We start from the raw sequence: 23,683 nt of genomic DNA, 5'->3' as shown, positions 1-23,683 counted from the left end.
TTGAAAGAATTTCTTTAGGTTTCCAAAATCTGTCTTGGCATAATTCCATCTTCCCACTTTATATTCTTCATTTCTTCTAGATTTCTCTTCATCTATCACCTTGAACTCCAAAACTGCATGATCACTCTTTGCTAAAGGGCACTCCACCCTCATCTCCTCAATGACCATTGGCTCTGTACTAAAGACCAAGTCCAGTCTTGACGATGCTCCCTCTCCTCCAAACCTAGTATCTTCTTTGACCCACTGAGTTAACACATTTTCCATTGCCAGTGTCAATAGTGTATTTCCCCATGTTGTCTCTGATCCTTCCATTGACCAGTCCTCCCAACACACCTCTTTACAATTAAAATCTCCCATCATTATAGTTCGTTCACAGCCACCCAACATTTCTTCCAGACATGTTCCTGTATCACTTATCATTTCTTCATATTCCTGTACTGACCATGCATTTGTCTTAGGTGGTACGTACACCACTATGTAGTGCCTCTTTTTCCTTCATTAGTTTCTGCTCTGATCTTTAGCACTTCTGCCTTTCCCATACCTTCTTTCACTTGATCCACCTTTATATCTTTTTAACCAGCAACATCACTCCTCCTCCCATCTTACCTACTCTATTTCTTTTCCAAACATTATATTTCCTTCTCCAACCATCATCAGGTCTTCTCCTCTCTCAGTTTTGTTTCAGTAAGACCCACAATATCTGGGTTCTTGTCCCTCAAGTAATCGTTGAGTTCTAAAATCCCCGATATCACTCCATTTATGTTGGAATACATTACATTCCGCTCATACGTAAGTTTCTTTAGTCCTTTCTTACTGTACTTTTCTGGGTTATGAACCACTTCCTCAGTCTCATATCCAAGATTCTCCAGAAAAACTCTTTCTTCTCCTCTTCTGTCCTCTCTTCATTTTTTTTCAAAGCCTCCTTTCTCAACTCATTTAACATTTCTCTTTCCTTTTCACCTTGAAGAAGGAAAATGAAGCACTGAAATAGGAAGTTAAGCTAATTAAAGTGAATTGTGAAAAATGTGGAGAATCTCTAGGAAAAGTGATGGAGAAGCAGGCTGAATGGAAAAAAAGTCAGGAAGTGGAAAGAAAGGAGGTTGAGAAAGGAGGCTTTGAAAAAAAATGAAGAGAGGACAGAAGAGGAGAAGAAAGAGTTTTTCTGGAGAATCTTGGATATGAGACTGAGGAAGTGGTTCATAACCCAGAAAAGTACAGTAATGTGTGTGTGTGTGTGTGTGTGTGTGTGTGTGTTTCACTGTTTGATCTGCTGCAGTCTCTGACGAGACAGCCAGACGTTACCCTACGGAACGAGCTCAGAGCTCATTATTTCCGATCTTCGGATAGGCCTGAGACCAGGCACACACCACACACCGGGACAACAAGGTCACAACTCCTCGATTTACATCCCGTACCTACTCACTGCTAGGTGAACAGGGGCTACACGTGAAAGGAGACACACCCAAATATCTCCACCCGGCCGGGGAATCGAACCCCGGTCCTCTGGCTTGTGAAGCCAGAGGGAGAGGGGGAGGGAGGGAAGGGAGATGGGGAGGGAGGAAAGGAAGATGGGGAGGGAGGGAATGGAGAGAGAGAGAGAGAGAGAGAGAGAGAGAGAGAGAGAGAGAGATAGAGATAGAGAGAGAGATGGGAACAGTCTATGCTATTGGGTAATTTTAGACACAAGGCGGGATGCATGTAGCTTATCTTTAGTGATTGGTGGAGACAAGGATGGTGGGAGGAGCACTAGGATTTCAAGGACAGCATACGTCGTGTGTAGTTGGTATCCAACACACTATACGAGACAACTGAACTGAAGAAAGCTCAGAAAAGAAATATGACGTCTACGTAGGCGTCACCGTATTTGCTACTGGGGCTTCATGACGCCCACATAGGCGTCACCGTATTGAAGGGGTTAATAATTATGGTAGTATTAAACAACGTTTGTTAAACATAGCTGAAGAAATACTTGACTGGGCTCATGAGTGGGACATAGACTTATCTACTGAATACATCCAAGATTCTATGAAGTTTACACCTGATTTAGTATCCCATGAAAGTGATTTCAATAAATAATGGAGATTAATGCCCACAATTTTTAGACACATCGGCAAAATTTATGGAGAATCCTCTATGAATTTTTTTGCTACTTGTATTAACACTCAGTTAAATCTTTTCTATTCTTGGATACCAGATCATAAGGCATTGGGCACAGATGCTTTTCCAATCTGTTGGAGTAATGTTTCACTACTTTCACTACTTTCCCTCCCTTTAGAGTCATAAAAGACTTCATTTGAAAAGTAAGGGAGGACAAGGCATCACTATTAGTTACTCTGCCAATATGGAGAACTCAACCTTGGTTTGTAGAGGCTCTTCACCTGTTAAAAGCTGCACCTCATCTTCTTCCTCAGTGGTGTTTGTATCTACCTCAGGATCCCAAACAGATACACCTAGTCAGGAATCTGAGGTTGGCAGAATGGCCTCTGTCAGGGGATCTTTCCGCAGGGCAGGAATCTCGGAATGGGTTACAGACTTTCTGAGTAAGGCCTGGGATGAGAAAACCTTTATGGCATATTGGAGCGATATCAAAGCATAGTTTTATTTATGACAACAGTTTGATTCTTTTTCACCCCCTTTAAATAAACTGCTGGATCACTTACTCTTTTTATTCAACAAAGATAAAGTAGATGGCTCTGGTTACAGTTACAGTACCCTCAATGTAGCCAGATCAACTATCTCTACAGTAGCTAAGATTAATGGGACTCCAGCAGGCCAACATGAAATTGTGTTTATTTATGAGGTCAACAGTTAACCACTGCTCAAAACTGCCTATGGGTGGATTTACATGGGATCCTGATTTGCTACTAAAGACTTTTGATGGTCGGGGAAGCAATACCCAATTATCTCTTTCAAGTTTAACCAAAAAAGTGACAGGTTAACTCATGCTTTTGTCTGGGCAAAGATTTCAAACCATTGACTGTTTGGTCATCAGGAATATGTTGCCTACCCAAAATGAGATCATTTTTAGAATTGGTGATCCACTTAAAACTTCTACTGTCAAACATCATTTGCAAGAAATAAGTTTTAATGCTTTTCCTTTCAATGTTAACCTTTGTATTGTTGATGCCATAAGGACATATTTACAATTAACAAACAAGCTGAGAAAAAGACCAGATCAAAATAAACTTTTGTTAACAACCAGGAAACCTTTGGCTGGCATCAAAGGTCACAATTACTAGATGGGTCAAGGATGTAATGAGAGAGTCGGGTATAAGTGATGTGTGGTTTAATGCCTGTTCAGTTCGGTCTGCATCCACTTCTAAGGCATTTAGGACAGGAATGGTTTGGGTAAGACTTAAAAAATCAATTGGTTGGAGACATGAAGCTACTTTTACTAAACATTATAACAAGACCATATTACCTGTGGGTTCCTTTGAACAGAACATTCTGAAATCATATGCTGGAAATATGCAATGATCTGTTTTGTTTTATATCTGGTTGTTTATTGTTTCTTGCATAGACATGTATGTATGCACATTTGGTGTTTCAACCTTTTTGTTATGTTGGGGATGAGGCTATGAATGGTCATGCATGACATCACGCTACTAGACCACATAGCCAATGAAGAATTATGAGATCATCGTAACTTACCTTGGTAACTATGCGATGATTGGGGTTCCTCTTAGGCTGTGCTGTCCAACTATGTGTGGTCATGTGTGACTTACGGTGCACCGGTACCAGGTTCAGATTTTATCTGGAGTTGGGGATGAGAAAGTGATGTGGGGCAGCACATCACCAGAAAAACAACCATTGTCAAACCATAACACTGAATTTTTGGTTAGTACAGAGATGACAAGAGCAACTGACAACAAAATCATATACAGTAAGTCCTCGTTATATGGTATATATGCATTCCTGAAAACGTTATCGCAAATCGAAATTAATGTATACCGAACCCATTACAACATGTAATAATAGGGAATGCATTCCAGCACGTCAAAAGTCATCCGTACAGAAATGAAAATACATGAAAATAATCATATAAAAAAAATGTAAAGTACTGCTCAAAAGAAATAAACAGAAAATGTTTTTATTTTACCTTTCACTTGCCATGTATTCTATCAGATGATGTCCCTCCCGAGGCTAAGGGACAGTAGGAATTTCAGCCCTTACTCATCTCCCGCTGAGTGGGCAGACTACTTCTCTTTCGCTTTGCCTTGTCAACTCCGGCAGTGTCTTCAGAACGTTTTGGGGCCATTATGGGTGTGTCACTGTGTGTCATGATAATATCCACAAAAAAACACACGTAAGGATTTCACTTGTTCAATGGGAAACGCAGGAAGAGACTGATTGTTGTTGTGACGTCATCCACGTCACACTTCCCACGCCAGCTGACTTTTGGCGGGACGTTCGGCACTTTGGCCAGATGCCTGAGGTTTCCTGTTGTTTACATATTGCTTGTGGACACTGGGCTAGCTGGAGTGTTCATCAAACTCTCCACAGTGCTGTAAACAACTAAACATGCTGAAGAATTGCTCAGTGTTTGGATGCAATAACACGAAAAGAAAAGCAGCAGGTTTAGGCATGACATGAGCGGATACTGTATCAGTGAATTTTTCTTACCGTATATCAAATCGAAGGTAGTAATTTCCAAATTCCGTAACTGTGAATTTACTGGATAAAGAAGTACCATATAACGAGGACTTCCTGTACAAATATGCAAGGAACAACAAAAACAAAGGAACATGAATTGAAATGGGATGGGCTGGCACAAATGACCACACACAGTTAGACAGCACAACCTAAGAGAAACCCTGATCATTGCACACTTACCAGGATAAGTTACGATGCTCTCATAATTCCTCATTGGCTGTGCTGTCTAACAGTGTGACGTCATGCATGACTGTTCGTAGCCTCATCCCCAACATAACAAAATGGTTGAAACACCAAATGTGCATTTTAGAAAGTTCTGTCCAAAGAAACCCACAGGTAATATGGGCTTGTTATAATGTCTAGTAAAAGTAGATTCACATCTCCAGCCAATTGCTTTTTGAAGTCTTACCCAAAGCATTCCTGTCCAAAATGCCTTAGAAGTGGATGCAGACCGAACTGAACAGGCATTAAACCACACCTCACTTATACCAGACTCTTTCATTACATCTTTGACCCATTTAGTAATTGTGGCCTGTGAAGCCAGCCCAAAAGGTTTCCTGGTTGTTAACAAAAGTATATTTTCATCTATTCTTATTCTCAGTTTATTAGTCAATTGTAAATACGTCCTTATGGCATTGATAATACAAAGGTTAACATTCAAAGGAAAGCACTAAAACTTAATTTTTACAAATGATGTTTGATATTAGATGTTTTAAGAGGATCACCAATTCTAAACATGATATCATTTTGGGTAAGCAACATATTCCTTATGACCAAACAGTCAGTGGTTTGAAGCCTTTGTCAAAACAAAAGCATGAGTAAACCTGTCACTTTTTTGGTTAAAATTGAAAGAAATAATTGGGTATTGCTTCCCTGACCATCAAAAGTCTTTAGTAGCAAATCAGGATCCCATGTAAATCCACTCCTAGGCAGTTTTGAGTGTTGTTTAAATGCTGACCTCATACACAAGCATACAATTTTATGCTGGCCTGCTGGTAACCCATTAATCTTAGCTACTGTAGAGATATCTGACCTGGTGCCATTGAGTAACCAGAACCATCTACTTTACCCTCAGTGAATAAAAAGAGTAAATGATCCAGCAGTTTATTTAAAAGGGGCAAAAAAAAGGATCAACCTATTCTCATAAACAAAACTCATTCCATGCTTTGATATGCCTCCTATATGCAATAAGGGTTTTCTCATCCAAGGCCTTACACAGAAGGTCTGTAATACATTCTGAAATTCCTGCCCTGCAGAAAGATCCCCTGACAGAGGCTATACTGCCAATCTCAGATTCCTTACTCGTATCCGTTTGGGATCCTGAGGTAGATACAAACTCCACTAAGGAAGAAGGCGAGGTGTAGCTCTCAACAGGTGAAGAACCTCTGCAAATCAAGATTGAGTTCTGCAGACCGGCAGAATGACTAATACTGACACCTTGTCTTCCCTTATTTTTCAAATGACGTCTTTTATGACTAAAGGAAGGAAAAGCATAAAGGAGTGAATCACTGCTCTAACAGAATGAAAAAGCATCTGTACCTAATGCCTCAGGATCTGGTCTCCAAGAATATATAAGATTTAACTGGATGTTAAGGCGAGAAGCAAAAAGATCCATAGAGGATTCTCCACAATTTCTGCAAATGTCTCAAAATCTGTGGGCATTAATCTCCATTCCTTATTGAAATCACTCTCATGGAATGCTAAACAGATGTAAAATTCATGAAACCTTGGATGTATTGAGCAGACAGGTCTATTTTCTGCTCATGAACCCAGTCAAAAATTTCTTCAGTTATATTTAACAAATGTTGTTTAATGCTGCCATAACTATTAATGTTTGCAACAACTGTGGTATTATCTGATTTTATTCTAATATGTTTATGTCGGACATTATGCAAAAGAGCTTTAAGTCCAAAAAGAACAGCTTTCAATTCCAAAATATTAATATGGTCCTTTTCATGTTGAGCCCAGTGGCCTAATGTGCAGATTAATTTCACACAAATGAATGTTAGTTGTCCACCATTGTATAAGACACTTTGCTCTCTGATCTAGGCATAATAAGGCCTCAAAGTCACCACAATTTTGTTCAAGAGAACTTCCAAATATTTGTATTTCAACGGGGCCCAATGTACAGAGTCTCCTGCAGCCACGACATTCCCAATAAAAACCGCCAAATCTCTGATTTGCATCTTCTTCATTTGTAATAATTATAGTCCCAACTGCCTGTTCTTCATGGCCTTACCATGTGTAAGTGTAGTAGTCATATTGCTTGAGTTCAAAATGAAACCCAAAAATTCTAGTTTATGACTGGGCTGGAGATCTGACTTCTCCATGTTAGTTGTGAAACCCAATTTATCCAAGGTCAAGGCAACATATTGTACATCAATAATAAGTTTCTCTTTTGAATTGGCCATCACAAGACAATCATCAATGTAAGTAGTAGTCAGGATACCTAAAGCCAAAAAATTGGAAAAAGCAACCTTTAATAATTCAGTAAAGAGCCGAGATGAAGAGGAAAACCCTTGCAGCAAGCAAGTAAGCTACCATTAGAGTCCATTTCACATAAATCTCAACCATGAATGATGTGGCTCACAAACCAGGACTGAAAAATAAGGATGCTTCAAGTCAATGGATGCAAAAAAAGCAATTCTCTGTAATCACTGGTAAAATATCTTTTAAGAGATTCCATCTTGAAATGAGGATACTCCACATACTCATTCAACTGTTTTAAATTAAGTATAATCCTTGCAGTACCATCTATCTTTACTCTGGGAAAAATGTTAGAAAAGAAACCTCTGTAGCTCTCTCAACAATATGCTGCTGAATAAACTCTTTCATGGCTGCATGAACTGCTTGTCTGTCCCTGATAGAGAAATGTAAAGGAGGAGAAACATCAGATTTTGAGGGAAAAAACAGGAAAGGAAAACAAATCCTTTCCCTGAACAGTGTTATGTACCCAAGGATCACTGGATAATTTAGCCCTAAAATCCTAGCAACACTTAATTTTAACCCCTTGAAAATTTTCTGGGGTGTTAACCAAAGCAAGTGCACCTGAGGAAGATACCAAGTTAACACTTGGTACTGGGGAAAAACAATACAAGCATTATCACATTCCTCATTTAGTATGATAGGTACCTCGTCCTCTACCTTCCCTCCCCTGGAAATCCCCATGGTTGGGATTGTTTCTGGAACCTCTGAATCCTTTTTGAAAGCTAGTGGGGTTTCTCTTCACCTTAAACCTTTTAGGATTAATATGTTTCTGGTTCTCCTTAAACTGTTTAACAATATCAACAATACTGGTTTCAAATATTTTTTACCAGTTATGTTTTTATCCTTAATTTTCTGAAGAGATTGTCTGTAATGAGGTCTCTCCTCATCAGATTCAAGTAATTAAATACTGGCAACAACATGCAAAGACTATCACTGACACCATTATATGCCTCTACCATGGCATGATTGCCTGAATTGGCATGGCTGTCTACAAGTCTAATTAAAGGAATAAGTACCTTGCCTAGTAAAGAGTTAGTTTGGGCTAACTTGCTCTCCATCTTGTGACTCTGAGGGTCACGAATGGAAAGAGCATGAGAATCAGACTGGAACCCTCAATTCCTTAATATTGGAAGAAATAGACCACTGTTCTGCCAATAGTCTAGTTTTCTGATCATCAGGCACCATATGTAATAACCCCCTGATGTCTTTGGCCAGAACCTCTGTAACAGCAGGATCATTCGCATCATCAACATCAAAAGCTGCTCCTAGTTTATGTCCAACAACCATATGGTCATCTGAGGGCACAGGGAAACCTAGAAAATCCCCTTCTGAACTAGTAGAAGCCCCCAGATTCACTTGGGAAGCAACATGTCTTTTTTTTTTTTTTTTTTTTTATATATATGTGGGAAGCGTTGTTCAGCTTCCGCCCATTAGTGGCGCAGGGAATTTTATTTATAGTGGTACCCATATTAGGGGCCATATTACCACCTAAGCACATCTTTGGTGTAACCACCTAGAACCTGGGTATCATGGTGACATGTAGGTAACTTTAAACTACTTGATAAATGGCATAGCTTCAAAGCGGTATGTGGTGGGATTTGAACCTACGCTTGGACGTCTGCCCAATCCCATTCTCACCACCTCATCCACTACGCCACCGTCTCCCTGAGCCAGGTTTGAGTACGCATACCCACCAGTTGGACCCTGTGCCAAACCCTGTGTAACAACATCATCCACATCAGGTTCCATATCATCACTAGTGTCACTCACTCAGATGCACTGAATCTTTGCTCACCTTCTCATTTGCCATGGCTTTAACCAATACAGGTAAAATTTTCTGAACCACTGCACTGCAAAGGCTATCCTCCACCTCAATAGTCCATGAAGGGCAGATGTCAGCTCCACTACCAGGAGAAAGACGCAAAGACTTTCTTGGTGGCTGGGATTTTGCTGTAACCGAACTCTGAGAAGCGATACTTGCATAACAACCGAATGGTTGATTGATGGCTATGTCATACAAAACATACAAAATGGGGCAGGATATGTAAATCTAAAAGGAAAATAAAAACAAATTCCCATAATACACACCATCCTGGAGAGGGATTTAGCGGCGTAAATGAGATGCTGAGTGACACCACACTAAATGTCTTTGCACACTGCACTATTACGCTGTGTGCATGTTTCATTGAGCATAAAAACACACACATGGTTGCTACATCCTCTGTGCCCCATTAAGTGGCCACTGCAGATAAAGCAATCCACTGACAAGTGGATTGCTGGAAGCATCTACTTTGTTCTGAACCTTGATAATAGTGCACTATAAGTCATGCATGACATCACGCTTTTGGACCGCACAGTTGATGAAGAATTCTCCATTTTTACTATAGTAAACCTTCTTTATAACAAACTAATTGCAGTGAGACCACTGATGGTATAGAAGATTTGAATAAGGCAGTGGTGAGATTCTGCTGCCACTCTGAACTTTAATATATGAGGGGCAAGTTAATTATACTGAGATTATTCTGAAATATAAATCTTGACAACTCATTCATTAGATGTACGTAAAATTGTACAGCATACATTTTATTGTAATTTAGATAAAACTGCAAATGATATGAAAAATGTTTTTACTGTATTCAAGCAAACAGAAATGTGTTGTAAACAAACAAACAAAAAAAATACATATATACTATACGTACTTATATATAAGTGCAACAATATTCTACTTTAACTGCCACTGCAAGACTGAGACAGAGGCAGTGTTTGTGGGGGTCATGTGTGTTCACAACCACCACTCACATTTTCTCTCCCTCCTTCCCCACCTTTATTTACCAAATTTTGTTTGATAAAAGAAGATTGATTGTCTATAGGTCATATTATATTAGACAAATGTGAAATTCAATATATGTAACAAAGTTCATTATAACAAGTGTTTACATGTATGTATCAAAGAGGTTGAAGGAGAGACAGCATGATGGTATGCTCCCTTCCATCCAAGTGAAGCCAGTGGGCGGAGCTTATTGAGCATGTAGGTAGAGCTTACAATCAGCAGCTGCATCCAAAACATTCCACTCTCCTATGTTGAGCAATGGGAAATGTCATCTTTTTCCATACTAAACAAAACACAAGATAGAACTGATGGTCTTAATTATATAAAAGCATTATAGTTTCCTAGATATGTTATGTAGACATATCAATGATATTTATGCCAAATAGCCACAATATTGAAAAAAGTACACCGGACATTTCTAGGAGAAACAGTAATAAAAAGACACAAACGATGAAACAAAAATTCAATAATCATATGTTTTTCATATGTACAGTGACATGAAATCACACATATTTTCTAGATAAATACCGTCCAGTTGGACTGCTCTCCCTGTATCTACAATAAATGTCTTGACACCCCTATCACAATTTTTTTTTTCATTATCTTGTGCAACATTCATGGTCTTAGATCTAATTTTCAATCTGTAGAATGCCACCTCTCCTCTAATAAACTTCCTCTTCTTTTCTTCACTGAAACTTAGGTGTCTGAGGCAACTGACAGTAGCCCCTTTTCTGTTTCTTCCTACTTTTTCTATCCTCATATTTGTTCTAAAGCTGAATGCTGCATCTATATGACTTGCTTTCATGCCCACACTCTTGAATCTTCTGAGTTTTCAACCATCTGGCTAAAACTAAAGTTACTCTCTAACTAAATTTATCTGTCTTGTCTATTTCTCACTTAACTCCTCTGACTATAAGAAATTCTTTTGACTATTTGACTTCAAAAGTGAATCACATTCTATCTCTTTCCTTTTGTTAAGATCTCCATTCTTGTAGACTAAATTCAATGTTTCCCCGGAATTTTGGCTTTTCTCTTCCCTTTACTGACCATTCTAGTGAACTAATCTTCAACTCCAGACCAGGGTTTCTCAACCAGGGTTCCCCGGAACCCTAGGGTTCCGCAAAAGGTCCCTAAGGGTTCCGCAAGAACAAGTGAGATAAGCTAATACACTTTTTGACTTTTTATTTAACTTCATATACGTCATAAACATGCACAATAAATTATTGGTTATTGTAATATTATGATATATTATTTTTCCTTAAACCAGTTATTCAGAAATTTATATTATGATATTTGTTACGTGAAATACAATGAAAATAAAATGAGAAATATATGGTATATAATTTTCTTTTTGCACAGGGGTTCCTTGAGACATGTAATTTATTTTCAAGGATTATGCAAGGGTAAAAAGGTTGAGAAACGCTGCTCCAAAACTAGAGCTACTAGTGTAACACCCTACTCGTATCTCTGACTGTCTTGGAAATATGCCCATCAACCTTGACATTTTCATAACCTCAAATCCTTTTGCTTATGGTGTTACCTTATTTTCTCCATTGGGCTCTTCTGATCCCAATCTCATATCTGTATCTTGTCCTATTTCTTCAATCTCTCCTCAAGATCCCCAAAGCAGAGGCATTTTGCCTTTCTCAGTTGGGTGAGCCTGGGGAAGTATTATGGTGATTTTTCTTGGAATGACTACTGCTTCCATCTCGGAGGCACATCTCTGTGTACTAGGTTCATAATAGAAGTGATAGTGTCTGGCATGGAGGCTTACATTCCTCACTCTTTCTCTCAACCTGTCTTCCAAAGCTTGCTTTAACACAGCTGTAATGACCCAATTAGCATGAAAGGCTCCATGAAGCATTTTGAGCTCACCTCGGATTCATTTTCAAACTTCATGCGAATGACATAGATAGTAGTCGGTCAGGTCTTACTTGAGAAGGCAGGGACCAAACATCTGTCTGTCATTACATAGCTGACTGCCATCCACTCTACTTTTAATTACCACCCTCCTATCGAGCTAGAATCTGCCCTCTTACCAGGTATAGTGCTTTAACATCTGTGCACCTTAAATAAGAGTCTGCATAAATATGTAACAGCAAAAGCTTGGTGAAGACTGTGCAAAAGCTTGATATATGTGTTCTCTCACCAAAAGGTTCCAGTGCTGTGTGTTTTTTACCCTTATGGTCTAAGTCAATTTGACCCACTTTTGGCAGGGAGTGCCACAGTTTGGGTGGTGCCAGATAGCTAGGGTAGAGATTATTGTGTGTATGGAGGGGTAGGTGGTGCTGAGGGCACCATGTGGATGTACACAGTGAAGTGTTAATGTACTATGATACATGTGAAACACCAGCAAGTTGAGGTGTCTTGAGGTTGACCCAGTGAGATATTGTTTGCTGGATGCTTTAGACCACTCACTACCATTTAACACCTCTGTGTAGTGGTTCAGACCACTACACAATCTTTTCTCGTTCTATATGTGAAAAGTAGAGAAGGTGCCCACAAAAGTTACTTGTGCCTTCCATCACCTGAGTTTCATGTGCTTAGTATTTCTGTCCCCAAATCATGCCAAAACTTACCAAAACTTCATCATTAGTAGAAAATGTAAAAATCTTTTAAGATCTTACTTCTCTTCAGACTTCTGGCATCTGGCCAACATCTCCAATAATTGTACTTCTTCATCTTTTCCTCCTTTATTTGATCCTTATGCCACCATTGCTATCTCAGCTGTTTTTAAAGCTAAACTCTTCTCTCAAACCTTTGCTAAAAACTCTATCTTGGATGATTCTGGATTTGTTCTACCATCTTCCTCCTACTCTGACTATTTCATGCCTTCTATGAAAATTCTGCACAATAATATATTCCATATCCTCACTGGTCTAAACATTCAGAAGGCTTATAGACCTGATGAGGCCACTACTATTGTGCTTAAAAACTTGGCATAGTGTGCCTGGCCAAACTCTTTCAACTCTTTCTTTGCTTCTTGCTGGAAGTTTGCTTACATTCAGCCTGTTTCTGTAATGGGTGACTTCAAATTTCTCAGACTACTGTCCTATAGCTTTAATCTCCTGCTTATCTTAAAAAAATAATGCTAGCACCATGCTCACTGACCTCAGTTAGGATAATTAGTAGAACAATGTTACAGCACAAATGAGTCGGCACAAAAATCCAAACTAACTGTTGAACAGAGCCTTGACAACCTTGAAGACTGCACCATGCAGAGATAAACTCAAACACACTGACCAAACAGGAGAGGGGGAAAACCAGCAGAGTCCCATCACAGTATTTCCTATCATCACTAGGAAAACCACAATCCAGTCTTCAATGAAACACTGCTCTGTCCTCTCCTGTTTCCTATAGTTGATTGAAAGTCATACCGAACATTGTTTCCTCCTTGCCTTTTATATCCTTGCTAACATCCCAACCTTCCTCAACCAGTAGTTAACGATTATTTGAACCATTCACTCATTATATTTACTTAAACCATATGCTCTCTGATCTCAAGCTCAATTCATTAACGTATTACATTAAAGAACCCACTTAATATTATATGCAACATCAAAAGAAAAAATAACAATGTCACTCCATGACATATAATTACACTATTCATTAATTCTCCACTTCCTCCCCACAACTTTCCACTTCATAAAGCTGTGTCCATACTGGTTGTTGTTTCTCTCTTTGTGATCACCTTGGAACAATTTTAACTTCTTGAACTCAGTCTTGACTCTCATCTTCTTCTCTAGTCTCTGGTGGAGGTATTACTCTTCCTACATTCAAGATGTGGCAAGGGATTCCATCAATGCTAAGGGTGTTATGAGAGTGCACATATGTTACTGTACCCTTTTTCCGCTGTGTTGTACACTTTGTGTCAGGGGGCTTCACCCAAACCTCTTCTCCAATGTTGATGGTGGCAATGCCTTTTGTCTCCTCAGTCAGACTCTTGTGAGGATGTTGCCATTCATGGCAGAACACAGTTCGTTGTAGTGTTGTTTTTTATCTAAACATGACCTAGGGATCAGGTTGTACCAAAACATTGTGTCCATTGGCATAATCTGTCCTCTCTGCCAAAGACACAGGCAGGGAGTTCCAGAGTTTACCAGAGAAAGGTATGAAAGACTGAGAGTGCTGGTTAACTTGTGCAATAGTTTTTTTTTATGCAAGAAGGGAAAATGGCCAAGGGCAACAAAAATATAAAAAGATTAATTTGGAATGCTAGTTCCCTTAAAGATTAAAAGAGAATTAGTCGAAAGTCAGGGACAAATGTCTTGAAACTTCCCTCTTAATTAAAAGAAGTCAAGTCGTAGGAAGATGAAAAAAACTCTCTCTCTCTCTCTCTCTCTCTCTCTCTCTCTCTCTCTCTCTCTCTCTCTCTCTCTCTCTCTCTCTCTCTCTCTCTCTCTCTCTCTCTCTCTCTCTCTCTCTCTCTCTCTCTCTCTCTCTCTCTCATACAGACACACACACACACACACACAAACCACTGGTAATGGAACAGAAAGGGATTATGAAGGAGTTTCAAGTAACTGTGGAGGAGATCAAGAATATGATGGGAGTTTAGAAGTGAGAAAAGCTGTGGGACCTGATGGGGTATCAGGATGGATTTTAAGAGAATGCAGGGAGCAACTGGCAGAAAAAGTTTGTGAAGTAATTGATGCCTCATTAAGGGAAGGTGTAGTGCCCCAAGACTGGAAAAGAGCTAACATTGTCCCAATCTATAAATCAGGTAACAAGAGAGACCCATTGAACTATAGACCAGTGTCACTTACAAGTGTGGTAGCTAAGATGTGTGAGAGGGTGGTGAAGAATAGATGGACAGACTTCTTGGAGAAAATGACATACTTTGTGAGTGTCAATTTGGTTTTAGAAAAGGGCGTTCATGCACGACAAACCTGATATGTTACTATTCGAGGGTGATAGATGTAATACAGGAAAGAGATGGTTGGGCTGATGGAATATATCTGGATTTAAAAAAGGCCTTTGATAAGGTACCACACCGGAGACTGATCTGGAAACTTGAAATGGTAGGAGGAGTGCATGGCAGTTTACTAAAATGGATGGAAGACTTTTTAGTAGGAAGAGAAATGAGAACAATAATTAAGGACAGACCATCAGAATGGGGCTTGGTGGAGAGTGGAGTTCCACAGGGATCAGTGTTGGCACCAGTAATGTTCGCGGTCTACATAAATGACATGGTGGATGGGGTGTCCAGTTATGTGAGCCTATTTGCAGACGATGCAAAATTGTTAAGAAAAGTGAGATGTGACAAAGATTGCAAACTACTCCAGGAAGACTTGGACAGAATATGGAAATGGAGCTGTACATGGCAAATGGAGTTCAACACGACAAAATGCAAGAAAATAGAGTTTGGCAAGAGTGAAAGAAGAATCAGGAGTATGTACAAGATAGGAAATGAAGACATAAAACCAGTCATGAAGAAAAAGACCTTGGGGTGACAATTACCAATGACCTATCGCCAGAGAGACATATAAACAAAATAATTGGAGAAGTATTGAACTTATTGAGGAACATAAGAGTGGCGTTCGTATATTTAGATGAAGAAATGATGAAGAAAATAATTACTGCAATGATAAGACCGAGGCTTGAATATGCAACAATACAGTGGGCTCGAACTTAAAGAAACACATAAGGAAACTAGAGAAAGTACAGAGGGCTGCAACAAAATGGTGCCTGACTTAAGAGATTTGACTTATGAAGACAGACTGAAAAGAATGCAACTTCCGACCCTGGAAAACAGAAGAGAAAGGGGAGACCTGATAGCAATATACAGAGTGATGATTGGCATGGAAAAATGGATAGGGAAGATCTGTGTATGTGGAATGAAAGAATGTCGAGAGGGCATGGGAAAAACTAAAATGGCCACTTATAGGAGAGATGTGAAAAAATATAGCTTCCCTCATAGAAGGGTGGAAGCATGGAATAGTTTAGACGTGGAAGTGGTCAACGCAAGGAATATTCATGATTTTAAGAAAAAGCTGGACATTAATAGATATGGAGACGGGACAACACGAGCATAGCTCTTTTCCCGTATGTTACAATTAGGTAAATACAATTAGGTAAATACACACACACACACACACCGTCGATGGCGGATGTGGTCGCTGAGCTCCAGAGCAATCATCTCTAATTCTACAGTTACTATTGCCTAAGAGTAACCAAGGTGGGAAAGGAGCTTGTAATGTTTGTCCCGTCTCCATATAGTCATGTTAACTGTTGATTAGCAAAATAATGTCCAGGGAAGGTGAATATAAACTGTAGCCTGCGTTTGAGCCATCAGCTGAAGTTTGTTTACATCTGCGCAACATGGCGGCCGTGAACTCGAAGGATGAATCAGACTTCACAGGATTTCAAGGAATAATGGAGAAGAGCGTTTATGTGAAGAAAATTCTGGAGTTGGAAGGTAAAATTGAAAACTGTTTGAAAAGTATGGGGCCTGGAAACGAGTTATGACAATGTAATGAAAGAGTGCGCTGATATGAAGAAAGAAAATGCAGTACTGAAAGAGGAAGTTAAGTTAATTAAAGTGAATTGCGACAAATGTGGAGAATCTTTAGGAAAAGTGATGGAGAAGCAGGCTGAATGGAAAAAAAGTCAGGAAGTGGAAAGAAAGGAGGTAAATTACCAATTTGCAAGTCTGGAAAAGGAAATCAAAGAGTCTGGGGAGAAAACTTTGGGCCTTGCTGAAATTATAGATCAACAGATCATAGAAGAGAAGATTGCTGAGAAAGTGGTGAAGGTTATTAAGTCAAATGAGACATTGGTGAGGGAAACTGTAGACAAAAAGAGATGTGTGGTGATATTTGGTGTGGAGGAGGATAAGACACCGAGTAAAATGGAGAGAGAGAAAACATAAAAAGGTGATAAATAATATCATTAATGTGGTGCAGGAGGAGGAAAAGACCTAGTACAAGAAATAGAGGACTTCCATAGAATTGGAAAGTTCACAGGAGAAGGTATGAGGCCAATAAGAATCAAACTTAAGTCACAAAAGGATGTAGATGAATTGGTGGAGAAGTCATGGAGGCTAGCCCAGCAGGAAACAACAAGGAAGATTTGGTTGAGAAGAGATCTCGGTGAAAAGGAAAGAGAAATGTTAAATGAGTTGAGAAAGGAGGCTTTGAAAAAAATGAAGAGAGGACAGAAGAGGAGAAGAAAGAGTTTTTCTGGAGAATCTTGGATATGAGACTGAGGAAGTGGTTCATAACCCAGAAAAGTACAGCAAGAAAGGACTAAAGAAACTTACGTATGAGCGGAATGTAATGTATTCCAACATAAATGGAGTGATATCGGGATTTTAGAACTCAACGATTACTTGAGGGACAAGAACCCAGATATTGTGGGTCTTACTGAAACAAAACTGAGAGAGTGAGAAGACCTGATGATGGTTGGAGAAGGAAATATAATGTTTGGAAAAGAAATAGAGTAGGTAAGATGGGAGGAGGAGTGATGTTGCTGGTTAAAAAGATATAAAGGTGGATCAAGTGAAAGAAGGTATGGGAAAGGCAGAAGTGCTAAAGATCAGAGCAGAAACTAATGAAGGAAAAAGAGGCACTACATAGTGGTGTACGTACCACCTAAGACAAATGCATGGTCAGTACAGGAATATGAAGAAATGATAAGAGATACAGGAACATGTCTGGAAGAAATGTTGGGTGGCTGTGAACGAACTATAATGATGGGAGATTTTAATTGTAAAGAGGTGTGTTGGGAGGACTGGTCAATGGAGGATCAGAGACAACATGGGGAAATACACTATTGACACTGGCAATGGAAAATGTGTTAACTCAGTGGGTCAAAGAAGATACTAGGTTTGGAGGAGAGGAGCATCGTCAAGACTGGACTTGGTCTTTAGTACAGAGCCAATGGTCATTGAGGAGATGAGGGTGGAGTGTCCTTTAGCAAAGAGTGATCATGCAGTTTTGGAGTTCAAGGTGATAGATGAAGAGAAATCTAGAAGAAATGAAGAATATAAAGTGGGAAGATGGAATTATGCCAAGACAGATTTTGGAAACCTAAAGAAATTCTTTCAAGAGACAAATTGGATGAAATTCAAGAGTGCTAAGGGAGCAAATGAAAAGTGGAAGGAATTTATGAAAATATACAAAGAAGGTGAGAAAAATTTGTACCAATAAGACAACATAGAGAAGTTGGAAAGCAGGACTGGTTTAACGATAGATGTGAAAAGGCTAGAACAAGAAAAGAGGATGCATGGAAGAGGTGGAGAAGGAAAAGACGGATTAAGCAGTGGGAAAGTTACAAAAGAGCAAGAAATGAATATGTGTTGATTAGAAGAGAAGAAAGAAAGAAACAAGAAAAGGATATAATTGATAAATGTAAAGACCAACCAAGGCTTTTTACAGACATGTGAACAACAACATCAAAAATAGAGAAAGTATTGAAAGTTTAGAAGTAAATGGAGTATGCAGTGAGGATCCCAGGAAATGGCAGAGGCTATGAATGGATGCTTTCGGAAGGTATTCACAAAGGAGACTGCTTTTGACAAACCACTGGTAATGGAACAGAAAGGGATTATGAAGGAGTTTCAAGTAACTGTGGAGGAGATCAAGAATATGATGGGGAGTTTAGAAGTGAGAAAAGCTGTGGGACCTGATGGGGTATCAGGATGGATTTTAAGAGAATGCAGGAGCAACTGGCAGAAAAAGTTTGTGAAGTAATTGATGCCTCATTAAGGGAAGGTGTAGTGCCCCAAGACTGGAAAAGAGCTAACATTGTCCCAATTTATAAATCAGGTAACAAAAGAGACCCATTGAACTATAGACCAGTGTCACTTACAAGTGTGGTAGCTAAGATGTGTGAGAGGGTGGTGAAGAATAGATGGACAGACTTCTTGGAGAAAAATGACATACTTTGTGAGTGTCAATTTGGTTTTAGAAAAGGGCGTTCATGCACGACAAACCTGATATGTTACTATTCGAGGGTGATAGATGTAATACAGGAAAGAGATGGTTGGGCTGATGGAATATATCTGGATTTAAAAAAGGCCTTTGATAAGGTACCACACGGAGACTGATCTGGAAACTTGAAATGGTAGGAGGAGTGCATGGCAGTTTACTAAAATGGATGGAAGACTTTTGGTAGGAAGAGAAATGAGAACAATAATTAAGGACAGACCATCAGAATGGGGCTTGGTGGAGAGTGGAGTTCCACAGGGTCAGTGTTGGCACCAGTAATGTTTGGTCTACATAAATGACATGGTGGATGGGGTGTCCAGTTATGTGAGCCTATTTGCAGATGATGCAAAATTGTTAAGAAAAGTGAGATGTGACAAAGATTGCGAACTACTCCAGGAAGACTTGGACAGAATATGGAAATGGAGCTGTACATGGCAAATGGAGTTCAACACGACAAAATGCAAGAAATTAGAGTTTGGCAAGAGTGAAAGAAGAATCAGGAGTATGTACAAGATAGGAAATGAAGACATAAAACCAGTCATGAAGAAAAAGACCTTGGGGTGACAATTACCAATGACCTATCGCCAGAGAGACATATAAACAAAATAATTGGAGAAGTATTGAACTTATTGAGGAACATATGAGTGGCGTTCGTATATTTAGATGAAGAAATGATGAAGAAAATAATTACTGCAATGATAAGACCGAGGCTTGAATATGCAACAATACAGTGGGCTCGAACTTAAAGAAACACATAAGGAAACTAGAGAAAGTACAGAGGGCTGCAACAAAAATGGTGCCTGACTTAAGAGATTTGACTTATGAAGACAGACTGAACAGAATGCAAATTCCGACCCTGGAAAACAGAAGAGAAAGGGGAGACCTGATAGCAATATACAGAGTGATGATTGGCATGGAAAAATGGATAAGGAAGATCTGTGTATGTGGAATGAAAGAATGTCGAGAGGGCATGGGAAAAAACTAAAATGGCCACTTATAGGAGAGATGTGAAAAAATATAGCTTCCCTCATAGAAGGGTGGAAGCATGGAATAGTTTAGACGTGGAAGTGGTCAACGCAAGGAATATTCATGATTTTAAGAAAAAGCTGGACATTAGTAGATATGGAGACGGGACAGTACGAGCATAGCTCTTTTCCCGTATGTTACAATTAGGTAAATACAATTAGGTAAAATACACACACACACACAGTATTTAGTATTTACTAAAGAAACAATGTTTGTAAAGCCTCAGAATGTAGAAAGAAATGTGCACATGGATGACATTAAGATACCTAAAAAGGAGTTATATAAAATGTTGGAGGAACTTAAAGATGATAAAGCGATGGGACCAGATGAAGTTTCAGGCATATTATTGAAGGAATGTAGAGAAGAATTGATAGATCCATTATATGATATTATAAGGTGCTCATTAGAAACCGGGAAGTACCAGTAGAGTGGAAAGAGCTGAAGTGGTGCCCATTTATAAGGGAGGCAGTAAGGAAGAGCCTCTTAAGTATAGACCTGTGTCTTTAACAAGTGTGGTCGGTAAGATTTGTGAGAGGGTGATAAAGAAATATTGGATACGGTTCCTGGAGGATCATAAGTTATTATCGGATCATCAATTTGGCTTAAGGAAAGGGAGGTCATGTGTAACAAATCTGCTGAGCTTTTATTCGAGAGTGGTTGACAAAATACAAGAGAGAGGGATGGATGGACTGTGTATATTTGGATTTAAAAAAGCTTTTGACAAGGTACCACACATGAGACTGCTATGGAAATTAGAGATTTATGGAGGACTGAAGGGAAAAGTGTTAAAGTGGATGGAAAACTACTTGAGATGGAGGGAGATGAGAACGGTAATAAGGGATGCAAAGTCGGACTGGTTGGTGGTGGAGAATGGAGTCCCACAAGGTTCAGTGCTGGCACCAATACTTTTCCTTGTCTATATTAATGATATGCCAGAGGGAGTAAACAGTTATATTAATTTGTTTGCGGATGATGGAAAGTTGTGTAGGTGTGTGAAGAGTGAAGAAGATTGTGAAATTTTACAGGCAGATCTGGATAGGATTTGGGAGTGGAGCAAGAGGTGGGAGATGGAATTTAATCTAAGCAAAAGTCATGTGATGGAGATGGAGAAGAGTGGAAGACGACCAAGAGGGTCATATAAGATGGGTGAAGGAGTTGTGTTGAAAAAGGTGGAAAAGGAAAAGGATTTGGGAGTGATAATACAAGACCATGGGCAGTTTGAGGCTCATATTGACAATTTGTTTGGAGAAACATATAATCTGATTAGAAATATTGGATTAGCCTTTCATTATGTATATGGATAAAGATATGATGAAGAAATTAATTAGTACGGTAATTAGACCAAGATTGGAATATGCTGGAGTGGTTTGGTCCCCTTATAAAAAGAAGCATATAAGGAAGTTGGAGAGATTGCAGAGAATGGCAACAAGAATGGTACCGGAATTGGCAGAAATGACCTATGAGGAGAGATTAAAAGAAATGAATTTGCTTACCTTGGAACAAAGAAGAGAAAGAGGAGATTTAATACAGGTTTATAAACTGTTGAACAGTCTGGATGAAGTGGATAATGAGCAAATGATGTTGAGAGAGGAAAATTTAAATAGAACTACGAGATCGCATAGTAAAAAGATAGCCAAGGGAATATGCTTGAAGGATGTGAAGAAATATAGTTTCCCACAAAGATGTGTGGAGGTGTGGAATGGTTTGAGTGAGGAGGTGGTGTCAGCGAGGAGTGTGCATAGTTTTAAAGGAAGGTTGGATGTGTGTAGATATGGAGACGGGGCCACACGAGTATGATACCCAGGCCCTATAAAATTACAACTAGGTGAATACATACATTGAATGGCATAGCAAAGGAGGTCACCTATATATACAGTTGTCTTCGAAATAGTAGGGGTAGCTGCTATCACACATAGTGATTCCTATTGAAATAAAGAATAGTGAACACCTTTAAAATAACAGAAGAAAGACAGAGAGAGATAGTGATGTTATTCCTAGTGTGTGTGTGCTTCATCCGACCGGATGTTCTGCGCACTGTTAGTATCTATCACTCACATGGTAACATTGCACTGGAAATGTTGCTGAAATGCATATGTATTTGACAATCAAGATTGTTGGAAAGCAATATCCAAACAAAATTCATGAGGACATTGGGCAGGAAGCTACTAAACATGCAGGTGGTGATTATAGGAACATCTAGCAGTATTTATAAGTGACATTACTGATTTTCTGCCTGTGGAAAAAATATTGGAACCCATAACACTCAGTATGACTTATTATTTCCCTATAGATTGTTCAAACTGGACAAAGGAGGGTCTACACATCTTTTTTTCATGGTCAGAAAATATGAAACAAATAAATTAATAAAGATGGGCTATTTTCTTATGTGGACAATGTGCTATCTAGATTGCAGGATAAATGTTTGTTCGTTATCACCCTTGTTATTTTTGACAACTTTTAATTTGTCTTAACATCATTAATCTACCTTACAGTATGTAAACTAACCGAATATAACCTAATCTAATCAAACATCACAACTAACCTAACCTAATCGAATGATAATAATGACAATAATGATAATAATAATAATAATAATAATAATAATAGTAATAATAATAATAATAATAATGATAATAATAATAATAATAATAATGTCTAACTTAAAAAAAAAAACATACAGCTGTGGGCAAGAATTTTATAGACTGGTTTGCAATGCAGTGTTTTCAGTATCAGTAGTACTCGTAGTATTGGTATCAGTATCAGTAGTAGTATCGGTATCGCCAAATTTTGTGGTATTGGTATCAATATCGGTCAAAATTCTGGTATCGGTACATCTCTACTGTCTAACACAGCAGTAATAGAATGGTCAAAGAGGAAACTTAAGATGAAGTAGCAGAGAGAAGGATAGAAGCCATAGGAGGGTAGTTTGGAGATCAAAACTTTGTGTCAGACTTTATCAAAAGCTTTTGATAATATCTAATGCAACAGCAAAAGTTGTAAATACGTATATTGTTCATCTTCTTGATTTTTTCTTTTCAAAGTGTACTCTTATCCACAATAACTATCAGCAGTTATTTTTTACAGATACCACTAAATTCTTTTTCATTTCTTGTTAACTTAATTTTACTGATATTAAAAGTATTATATACTTAAGTTCTGTGCACTTGGACATTTTTTTCATAATTCATAAAGGCTCAACTTTGAAAGTTGACTAACCATATAGAAGAATATAAGTTTTTTTTCTGCACTAGAATTCATATTCTAAAAAAAATTGTAAGTTAAGCAAATATTAGTACATATTATTGTTGTAAAAGAAGAAAGTACAAGTACTATTATTGTTGTGGTTCAGTTTAAACAGATTTATTTGATATACTGATTACTCAACAGGAGGAATGGAGAAGACAGCTGCTAGTTGACTATGATACACGAACTAACATGAGCATTTGCATGCTGTGTTTCACCACATTCAAGTCTTATGATGGACCAAGAAAAAATACTTATGTTAAACATGCTAAGCGTTTCCATCCATCTTTAGAAGAATATTCTGAACAAGAACGGGACCTCATCATCAATATGTATGAAAAGTATCACAAGTATGATGTGGATATGCAAAAAGAAGTGAACAAGTCTTACAGGTTAGTAATGTGTGGTACTAATTTGTAAAAGTAAGTTGGAACTAAATTTTAAAGATTAATAGATAAACATAAAATGAAAACTTAATATAGGTTTTCTTTTTTATAAAAAAAATAAAAAAAAA

The 23,683-nt window shown here is 38.6% G+C and overlaps 1 protein-coding gene across 1 annotated transcript in view; it reads left to right on the top strand.

Annotated features, from left to right (window-relative positions):
* The window catches only part of LOC123520529, a 203,601-nt gene that overhangs the window by 120,032 nt on the left and 59,886 nt on the right, over window positions 1-23,683 (top strand). Inside the window, exon 5 of the mRNA XM_045282861.1 lies at window positions 23,314-23,561. Coding sequence (XP_045138796.1) covers window positions 23,314-23,561 — 248 coding nt within the window. The remainder of the gene's footprint in view (window positions 1-23,313; window positions 23,562-23,683) is intronic.

Source organism: Portunus trituberculatus, chromosome 47 (assembly GCF_017591435.1).
Source record: "Portunus trituberculatus isolate SZX2019 chromosome 47, ASM1759143v1, whole genome shotgun sequence".
Classification (NCBI taxonomy): Eukaryota; Metazoa; Arthropoda; class Malacostraca; order Decapoda; family Portunidae; genus Portunus; species Portunus trituberculatus.
The sequence above is the reverse complement of the archived record's forward strand: the minus strand, read 5'-3'. Positions and strand labels throughout refer to the sequence as shown.